General features: G+C 39.7%; 1 protein-coding gene across 1 annotated transcript; it reads left to right on the forward strand.

Moving 5' to 3' along the window:
• The first annotated feature begins 6856 nt into the window (after window positions 1–6856).
• On the forward strand, window positions 6857–10316 carry LOC121956209 (uncharacterized). The gene is made up of 2 exons (XM_042504342.2): window positions 6857–7124; window positions 7765–10316. Exons 1-2 carry the CDS (start codon window positions 6932–6934, stop codon window positions 9087–9089), a joined length of 1518 nt encoding a protein of 505 aa, XP_042360276.2. The 5' UTR covers window positions 6857–6931; the 3' UTR covers window positions 9090–10316.
• The last annotated feature ends 694 nt before the right edge of the window (window positions 10317–11010 follow it).

An 11010-nucleotide genomic window follows, 5' to 3' on the forward strand; every position in this document is an offset into this window, starting at 1 on the left:
ATATGACCAAACATGAAACAATAAATAAATAAAAAAATTTAGATTACTTTCATATCGATTATACATCAGAGCTCATGGAATCAGAAGGCGCGTGAGGTCACGCGGCCTATATAAAACCCTGAGAACATTCTGGATCCTCACTTTGCACTTGGATTTTGACCAGAGCAAAACTGTGGAAAGCGAACTCTTTGAGCAGCAGAGATAATCTACTGAAAGCTGATCTTGTCGGAAAACAACACTCTTGGATCACTCAACTCCGTGTTAAACGAAGAGCCCGAAGAAAGCCCTCAGCAGACCATGGAGGCGGAGCACCTGCCTGAGATGGACCGCGCCGGCGCAGGTAAGACAACTTTTACATTTATTTTAGCTTTTTGTAGCTGTCAGTTTATCTCCTCAAAGTCTGAACACGTTATTTGTACAGAAATTAACTTTTTGAGTTGAAACGGACAGTTTACACCATGTTCTTAGTCTGTTGGAAAACTGCAGATTTGGTGAAAACACACTAAACCAGTAAAATGATTATTTGACGAACAAAATGTGTGAAATTTTTTTTGGGACAGGTGCGGAATGTGGTAGCAATAAGTGTGTGGATTAAGAAACACAGTTATTTTGGTTTGGGGCGTCAAATTATCCACATTTGTGGTCGAAATGATTGATCAAAGATGGCGGCGGCTCTAAATTTCAAAAAATGCTTTAAAAAAATCGAAGCCAGTTTTAGGCTTTTAGGCAAAGGAGGGTGTACGGAGTTCCACCGTCAAAGGCTATTTCCTCGTCCAGCACTGAAAAACAAAAGGACACACCGATTCAAGAGTGTACTGCTGGTGTACTGCCGTTGTCGTGCCAAAAAGTGATGGTCTGCCAGAAACTGATCGCCGTCCGCGGGAGCGCGCGCAGCCTGTAAAAGCAGTATCGCTCAGTGTTCACGTCCTCAGCTGCTCTCACATGGATCAAGCAATGGTAGCATGTAAATACACATAAGTTTATGTCCATGGTAAGAGCATAGGTATGTCTTTGTGAAGCTTTAATGTTTCTTGAAACAGTTTTGATGTGTTTGCGATCTGAAGTTTTATCAGGCATGACATTTACGAGATTATAGTATAATGTTGTTCCTGTTGTTTGTATGTGTGTAATATGTCTAACATCTCGTTTACATTACGGATGGGTAATTTTAAAAATAAAGTTATTATCTGCTATTATCCTTAGGAGCCTGCATTATATTACCGACTCTGTGCCCGAGATTATAACCACTCCAGTCCCTTTGACCTCCTTTTACCTGTCGAAATATATAATACTAAAAGCTTGTTTCTGCTTCAAAATGACTTGATTTCATTAACACTGATATATTTGACAGTGACTAGATTTAATTCTTGGGGGGTTTATTTGAGTAATTGTGATTACTCCAGTCATTTTGAACTGTGTAATTACCTTGGAAGGACCAATGCAATACATAAAATGCAAATTTCAACTTGCCAAAAAGTGATTGCAGCTGCTATTTTGCCACTAAAAGGTTGTTTCCGCTTCAAAATGACTACATTTAATTCACAGTAATTATATTTGACACTGTAGCTCACCCAGTCCTCGTTTACCTGTTTAAATACCTTTAAAAGACAAGTGCAACAAATAAAATTATATTTTCAACTTGCCAAAAAGTGAATGCAGCTGTTATCTTGCCACTGAAAGGTCATTTTGAGGCAGAAACAACCTCTCAGTATCAAGACAGCAGCTGCAATCACTTTTTGGCAAGTTGGAAATTGCATTTTATTTGTTGCATTGGTTTTTTAAGGGTATTTATGCAGGTAAAAGGGGACTCGGTGTGCTGAAATCCGTCAAATATAACCACTATAAATGAAATCAAGTGGTTTTGAGGCAAAACAACCTTTCAGTAACAAGATAACAGCTGCATTCACTTTTTGGCAAGTTGAAAATTGCATTTTATTTGTTGCATTGGTCTTTTAAAGGTATTCACACAGGTAAAAAGGGACCGGGTGAGTTATATCTGTCAAATATAATCACTATGTATGAAATCAAGTGATTTTGAGGCAGAAACAACCTTTCAATCTGGTGGCTCAGATGAGAGCAAAGATTAGGAAAGCAGTGAAAGCAGTACACTCAATATAACATTCACTTGAACTGATACTGATTTTCAGGCGAGTCTTTTTTTAGGTGCGAAAATACGTTTTGTTGCTGACCCCAACCTTTGCAGTTGATTGCTTAGCTTCTGTGTCTGACTCCAGCTGACTCCAAACTGGGAGCGTGCTGACAGAAAAAACTTTATTGCAAACCACTGAGAATTTTGTCCACGTAAAAACCGAAGTCATTACAATTGTTTGGTGCAAAAATAACTGCCTTTAACCAGAGCTCGTACTCAACAGTCGGGTTATTGATCCACTGACACATCGATCACATTGTTTCTAAAGCTTTATGTGAAGCTATATTATCTGTTCAAACTAAGACGCTGAATAGCACAATATTTGATGTTGATGTTTAAAGTCATCCCCCTGTGTATTGTTGGCTTTGTAACAATTGTAGTGCAGTCGTACTTATACTGTATGGGAACATTGTAGTTTTTTTCATTTAAAATGTTAAGTTATTGCTAATTTAATTTGAAATATTTAAATTTAAAATTCTCATCATTTGACTTATTTCCCCCCTTAGGTGGTGCTATCGACGTCGTCGAGCGTCCTGCGGTGGATCCCCTCCTTGAAGTCAGCAGGATCTTGGCCTCCCTCTCATTCTACGTCTCTGATGATGAGGAAGAGGTAAGTGAGGACGAGACTGGTGTCGTGGATGATGGTGAGGTTGAGGTAGGTGGTGTAGGTGATGTAGGTGAAGGTGAGCTCAATCCCCCACTCTCCCCGGACGGTGAGGAGGAGTCTGAAGAAGATGACCGCGACCTCGGGGAGGAAGAGGATGAAGAGGATGGTGACACCGGACCACGCTCCCCTCTCGTCCAGTGGCCCCTACCCATCGACTTTTGGCACAGATGGCGTGCTGTTGGACTTCCTTGGCCGGAGCCTTCTGAGCTGCAACCGGAACGTCCTGAAGATGGTCCGCCCCGAGTCTCTCCGAGGTCAGAAGAAGACGCTCCCTCAACCTCAGGCCTCGGCTCCTCCTCCAAGAGAAGCAGGGAAGAGAGCGACACACCGCAGGTAAGTGGGAAGAAGAAGAAGATTTTTGAGGCCAGCGATGAAGACCCAAGACCCTCGACTTCAGGTCTCGCCTCCTCTACAAAGAGAAGCAGGGAAGAGAGCAACGCGGCGCAGGTAGGTGTGAAGAGGCAGAGGACTTCTGAGGACAGCAAGTAAGAGCCAAGACCCTGGACTTCAGGCCTCCGCTCCTCCTACAACCTGAGACGCTTGTTCTATCCTTACTGGTACCCAGAGGACTGATAAAGCCCCAGCAGCCTTTGCGTCTGGCGAGGCCAACATAGCCTTCGGTAGCGTCTTGCTCCAGGGCTTTTTATATGGATTTTCCTCTTTCTTATTAATGTTATTGGATTTAAAAATGTCAACAACACAAAAACACCTCATAGAAATCTGCAAACCTCAGCTCCTCTGCAAAGAGAAACAAAGAAGAGAGTAACACAGGACAGGTAAGTGTGAAGACACAGAGGAAGACTTGAGGACAGTGATGAAGAGCCAAGACTTTGAACTTCAGGCCTCAGCTGCTCCACAAACAGGAGATACTGGCCGAGTCCTTTTGAGTACTCAAGGAGGTCTGATGACAGCGATTCAGATGAAGACCGATGGCTCCTTAATGGAAAATCTTTGTGTCTGGTAGGACTGATAAAGCCCCAGGAAGCCTTCGCGTCTGGCGAGGCGAATATAGCCTTCGGTAGCGTCTTGCACCAGGGCAGTTTTACAAGGATTTTCCTCTTTCCATCATTTTCATCACAAGTTTATTGGATTTCACAATTTTTAACAACATAGAAAAACTCCTTATGAAAACTTCGTAAAGAGTTTGAACCTCAGCTCCTCTGCATATAGGATGGATTTATGGATTTTACTCTTTTTTATGACTTAAAGTTAACCCTTTGAAACCTAAGCAAATTTCTTTATTTCATTAAAAAACATGGGACGAGGGCAACCAAGGAAATTACACAAAAATGAGAGAAAAAACAAATATAATAAAATACTCTAAATTTTATAAAGAAGAAACAACAACAACCTAACCCATTTACTTTTTTTCTTGCAATACGTGAAATATTAATTGCCAAGTTTCTCATTTCCCTTATGAACCATGTTTTTGAAAGAAAAGAATTTGCTCAGGGTTTCAGGGTTCAAAGGTTTAAAAAACTGAAAGTGATGTCTGTCCAAGTTTCAAGGGGTAATTCAAAATTTGAACAAAAAAACAAACAAACCACCTCATGGAAAACACAATCACACAATAACAGCAGAGAGAAGAATAAAATAATAATAACATAAAACATGTATAGATTTTATTTTTGAGTAATAGTTGATGATGCTAAATGCCTGTAAACAGGAGCGTTGTAGTTTAGGGAAAAGTGGGACTGATTACTCAGGACCCCAATGGGAGGGGGTCCTCAAGAGCCTGGAATGAAACTTTGAATTTGTTTGCAATGTTTTATTTCTTATTTTTTATCTGTTTTTTCAAAGTTATTAGTGCCATGACTAACTTAAAATTCTCTGAGGCCTCTCACTCCTGAAAGCTGCTAAATGGTTTAATCTGCTTTTGCATCAGGATTCATAAACACCAACATTCAGGTTTTTTCCCAAGAACGGAAAATCAAGGTTTCAAGAAAAGAAAGAAAAACAGGAAAGGAAAGCAAAAGGATGTTAAAACAAAAATAACAGAAATTTAAAAAATGCATGAAAGAGAAAACATTTAGGAGACAGCTTATGCATAGAGCCCAGGTTCACTGCTGCGCCCTGCTGGGTTACAGTTGTTAGGCTGTCATTTCTTTTCTTTGTAAAGTAAAGGTGGTCATACCGGACAAAGGTAAGTCAATACTTAAAACCAGCGTTAATACAAGCCTCCTGAAATTCTGTTTCTCACTGATGTTGTTAATATCTCACTCTGTTGCTGCCACTTTTTTCAGTTACATGTCAGCGGCTGTAACAAACAGAGGGAAGTTTAAAGTTTACTAACGTAAAGAAAAGTCTCCAAGTGTCTTTAACTCAGGTATTGTTAACGCCGGACCAGATGAGAAGGACGGATGACCACAGGACCAGATGGAGAGCGATGAGCGCCTCTCTCTCAGTGGGCTCAGTAAGTAATCCTCTCACTAAGACTACAAAAATACCAGCAGTGACATAAAGTGGAGTTCAGATAAAGTAAACTTTACACGTGTGAATTATATTTATTATAGGAGCCGTCTTTAATATTATTCCATTGTTTGTAGTTTTATTTCATCTTTGGCTGATGTTGTATAGTTGAGATCAGAAGAATTCATTACCTGTGTTTCTGTTTCATAGCGCAACACTCCGCTGAGTTTTCGGCACTCGTGAGGCAGCTGAGAGTGGACGTCAGCCATCCCAGTAAGTCCAGCACCACAGCAGACCACTGAGCCACTCTCAGCACCCGCGTGAGTCCAACACTTCCTCTGTCCCCCCCGACATCACCCTCCTCTCCCACCAGGCGATCGGACGATGAGGAGCGCCCCGTCCCGACCGGCTCAGAGGACGCTGTTGTTACAGTCGGCTTCTTCTGTGCCGGTGCCTTCAGGACGCTGCTCACACACACACATCAGACACACACAGGAAGCTCCTTTTTCATCTGTGCTCAGAGATAAAGAACAAGAGAGAGAGACATCGTAAATAAAATAAATGTTGTGCAAGTTATAATTCAGTGATTTTCATTGGACTCAAGGGCATTAATGTTACATGTGTAACTTTTAATTGTGTGGTTTGGAATCATCTGGTAAATTTGTAAACACTTCTGAAGTATAACACTCATAATATTACATGTTGATATAAATATATTATGGGAAAAGCTTTAGATTACTTCCCTACATGTCTAGCATAATTCTTCCTCATTTTAATTTATAATAAGTAATAGTAAATTGTAATTTTTTTGTACTGACTGTTTACCAATACAGCACATACTGATATAGATACATGGAAACAAGAGGTAAGATTCTGGAATAAGGGGATAACAATGAGGGAACTTCAAATGAATTAATACTATAGATTTTTTTTTTATTACTGGACACATTTTTGTTATTACTATATTGTTGTTATTACATGGTACAGTGTGATCATTACAGAGCAACATGCTGCAGGTTTAAAAGAAGACGGGGAAATTAGTTCTGCGATGTATTATTCATTTTAAAAATGATCATACTTATATGTTATTGTGTAAAGTTGGTCTGCTTACAGTGCCGTGTACACCAGTGTACATATTTATGTGGATTTACAGAGAGTGATGTTGGTTATGTTATGGAGCACAGGAAGATAAAAGCCACTGTAATAGTCACTGAAAAACAGTCTTTCAAAATAAATATAACTTAAGCGTTTTAAATACTACTCATTTTTTATTTGGACTTTTAGCATACATTTACACATGCAACATATGATATTACAGCTAAAATAGCTTTATCGTTGACATGTTTATTTTGCCTACTTGCACTTGACAGAAGATGGTACACAAGTGTTCGCTGCGCCTTTTCAAATGCTATTCCCACAAATCTTTTCCTTAACAGACCTCATGATTATTTTTAGATCAGTTGTTCAAATAGCACATTGTATCTCACTCCTCCTGGCTCCTCCTTTCCCAAAATCATCATCTGTGTTGTCTGACAACTAGAATAAACTTAAAGGGCTCTGGTCTGACAAAATCCAGTAGGTGGCGGTGATGCGATACATGAATGCCAACCGCCATAAAATACCACAGAAGAAGAGGCTGGAGGCACAACAAAGGAGGGAAACACAAATCGCCACCGCAGGACTGAAGGATACACAGAAGTTTGGAGATGTCGTCTTGTTGTGTTGCTGGGTGCACGAATAGAAGAATCAAATGCTCAAAAGTGAAGTTTTATCGCATACCTGCCGCCACTTTCCGTCAACGTAAACAAAGACAACTATGGTTAAATGCGATAGGGCGAAAGGACTGGACGGAAGTGGTCATCAAAAATGCTCGCGTTTGCAGCGAACACTTCATATCAGGTAAGGTTAAAAGTATTTTCTGTTGTTGGTATGAATAACGTTATGGATTATTATGTCCACTTAATAAGAAATTGGAAAGGTTTTATGAGGAATATTGGATTTTTCCAAACCAGGGATCGAGCGATATTGCTTTTTTCAGGGCCGATACCGACTGTTAGTACTAAATGAGACCGATAACCAATATTTCGAACCGATATGCATTTACAATAACAACATATTTTCGAAATTTTAATTTGGAATATAACAAACTCCAACACAAAACTTTGTTTAAATGCTTTTAGCAAATGTTTGATTACAACTGAACCTTTTAACATCATATACAGCAAGTTCCATGTAACTTTTTTATGTAAAGTGAAAATTTAAAATTAAAATGAATAATTAAAAATACCTCCCTGAGGTTTTACAATGTTAAAGTTCCTCCCATGCTGACACTTTCTTTGCATGTGTTGCAGACTGCCTTCCCTGGTGTTGGTTGAGTGTAATACTGCTAGTCTGCTTATTTTATTCTACTGTATTTACAGCGAGGAAGAGAGCAGTGTTTGATAGTTGCTATCAATGACATTCATGTAAGAGTCTGATTTTGAAACCTTGACATCTGCTGTATCTGTAATGACCTGACGTGCACTTACTTATCTTTTAGGAGAAAAGAGCGATGACCCTCGATCGCCTGACTACGTCCCGTCCATCTTCAAACCTGCATCACCCCCGAAGGAGAGAAGAGAAAGAATGCAGTTAGATGCAATCAACAGAAAACAGAAGAAGAAACTCCAAAGAAGACAGCAAGCAGAGAAGTCATCGGCTTCTACAGTCCTCCTTCCAGCAGAGTGTCCTCCAGACAGCAAGAAGCAGCATAGTGCAGACCAGATTCTCACAGGACAATTGGCCGTGAAGGAATCTGCCCACAAAGAACATGAAAATGATTTCAAGCCTATTCCTGATGATAATGAAGATAAAGCAACTCCAGCATGTGACAGTGAGAACTGTAAGAAACGCATTAAATCTCTTGAGCTGGAATGCCATGCTCTAAGGACTGAAAATATGCTGCTCAAAGAAAAAATGGATAGAAGGGGACTGAATGAGATGAATCTAAAAAACAATGATAAAAAGGTTTACATTCTCACTGGTTTACCAGCATATTCAGTACTGATGGCAGTTTTTAGTTTTGTAGCTCCCTGTCTAAAACCTGTGTCTGGACTACCAGTATTTCAGCAGTATATGTTAGCTTTAATTAAGCTCAGAATGAATCTGTCTTTTGATTTTTTGGCTTATTATTTTGGCATCGATTCAATTACTGTTTCAGAGCTTTTCAAACGCTGTATTAGTGTAATGTACTGTAGACTAGTGCCTTGCCTAGTTATCTGGCCTGACAGTGAATCACTCAAAAAATATCTTCCATATGCATTTAGGAACAATAACTTTGAGAAGACAGTTGGCATTGTAGACTGTTTTGAAATATTTATTGAGAAACCAAGTAAATTCTCAGCCGGTGCTCAATATTCTTCAACATACAAGTCACACTGTAGGGTTAAATATTTAATTGCCTTTTGCCCGCAAGGTTCTATTTGTTTCATTTCCAATGGATGGGGAGGCCGCACAAGTGATAAGTTCATCACAGAGCAACGCCGTTTTTTATCTCATTTGCTCCCAGGGGACCTAGTGTTGGCAGAGAGGGGTTTTAATGTCAGAGAGACCGCCAATTCTTACCAAGCTGAATTCACAGCATTCACTAGTGATAAGAAACCGCTGGATCCTGTTGCCGAGGACACCAGATGCTTAGTGTCTCTTAGGATGCACACCGAAAAAGTCATTGAAATTCTCAGTCAAAAATACACTGTTTTGCAAAGCCCCGCCCCCATAGGGTTCACTGAGATTGACAGAGGAAATGATGTGACATTACTTGATGAAATCGTAAAAGTGTGTTGCGCTCTTACAAATGTCTCTGTGTCTGGTGGACCCTTTCAGTGATCATGCAACAGATATAGGGTAACATATCCATACAGATGTGATCCTTTAACTCACCACAGACATTTAACTCATTACAGATGTGGTCCTGTTAATAATTAGACATTTATGTCATTACAGATGTGGTCCTGTAAATGATTAGACATTTAACTCATTACAGATGTGGTCCTGTAAATGATTAGACATTTATGTCATTACAGATGTGGTCACGTTGCTCATTACAGACCTTCAGCATTTATAACAGATGTTTTCCTGTAAATAAGTAGAGACATTTAAGTCGTTACAGATGTGATCAGTACAAAAGTTGTCATGTAACTCATTACAGATGTGTTCATGGAACTCATTACGAACATTTAACTCATTACAGATGTGGTCCTGCACTCTCAGCCAGGGAAGTCCAGGTAACATGTTCATGTCTGATGCAACACATAGAGAGAGGCACTGAGGTAAAGGCTCGCCAGCTTTAGTTTAGAGGATTTAAGTGCCTAGCATAGCATAGCAGCATTAACAATGGTCATGTAAGTCTTTACTGACACTTCACACATATGTCATGTAACACACAGCAGATGTGGCCACCATATAAAGACTATTTTGTGTGTTGAATAATGTATGTATGGTCATTGGGCATCTGTATTTTTTCACTTTGGACTGAATTTAGTTAACTGAAAATTAACCTATTTATTTTCTTGCAGTTCTTGTTGTTTGTCACAAATTCATTTTCAAAGAAACTGATTAGTGTCGTTTGTCAATTTTCTATGAGAAAGAAATAGGGCCACAAACTTTACAAATCTTCTCACCATTGATTAATTGTTATTTCTTTTCACGAGAAGGCAAATTTGGTGAAACTTTTAAAAAAGTAGTTGTCTTAACTACTTTATTGTTTGCTTATTCTGTTTTTTGTTTTTTACTCCATCTCTGGTGTTTCCTCACAGAGGGCCCTTTGTACCAGGAGCTGTGATTGGCTCTGGCTGTGGGGGCATCGTCATGGGGGTCGCCCTGTCTCGGCTGGATGGGGGGGTCCTGTCCACAGCTTCATGGTTTTGACGTGGACTACCCCGTCTGTGTGGGGCGGGGTGATTTCTGTAGCGATTACTCAGTAAGCTTTGATCAGCTCCTGGTCTAAATGTCCCTCCATGATGGCGTTTCCTAGTTTTAGTTGTCTGTGCTCAGCCATGTTTCTTATCCAAAGCCATTCTGTTCTGTGTCTTTTTAATGTGGTCTTTCTGTTTGTGTTCTGGGAGGTGTGGGGTGGGTGGGCCTGGGAGGGGGGTTTGGTTAACATGTTTATATGTTTTTTATGTTTTTAACTTTTGAAGCACTTTGTACTACATTAAATGTATGAAAAGTGCTCTATAAATAAAGTTTGATTTGATTTGATTTGATGGAACAAAACAGCACAGACTAACTTGTTGCCCGGCTCTGGTTCATGACAGCAGCACCACTGATTACCATGGTTAACAAATGCTGCTGCTGGTTTTGGAGCAGAAAAATACTTGGCAAGCAGCTCAGGGGTGATACATTTCTTTAAAAAACAAACAAACAATAAAAAGGTCGGGCACTCTCCACTTTTTTTTCCAAGAACACCAAATCTGGCATCAACAGGCGAATGTCTCAAAATTAGAAGGATCAAGTACATTTATTAATGTATTTTTGTGATTTTAAATTATTTGTCTAAAGGGGAAAAAAACATACAACATACAATACACAACTTATTCTGCTTTAATTTGAAACGTTTATTTCCCCTGTACTGCATTGCGATAAGTGACTTTAATTATATAGGTATATTTATTGAATTTGATGAAGTTTTGTGTTTGTCCTTGTTTAGGTTTGGCTCGCTAAACTGCAGGCGGCAAATGTGTATCTGCTTCACCCTCCTGTTTCCAATTCAGCCAATATCCCCACCAATGAGAGCTTGGCGTTTCAC

Source organism: Plectropomus leopardus, chromosome 18, assembly GCF_026936395.1.
Source record: "Plectropomus leopardus strain MGB_pleo_1.0 chromosome 18, ASM2693639v1, whole genome shotgun sequence".
In the NCBI taxonomy this organism is placed as follows: Eukaryota; Metazoa; Chordata; class Actinopteri; order Perciformes; family Serranidae; genus Plectropomus; species Plectropomus leopardus.

Bases quoted from the DNA above. Each gene is read 5' to 3' on its own strand.
- LOC121956209 (XM_042504342.2), top strand. From the start codon at position 6,932: ATGTCGTCTTGTTGTGTTGCTGGGTGCACGAATAGAAGAATCAAATGC. The intron at 7,125-7,764 runs GTAAGGTTAAAA...CTTATCTTTTAG, and splicing joins CAGCGAACACTTCATATCAG to GAGAAAAGAGCGATGACCCT.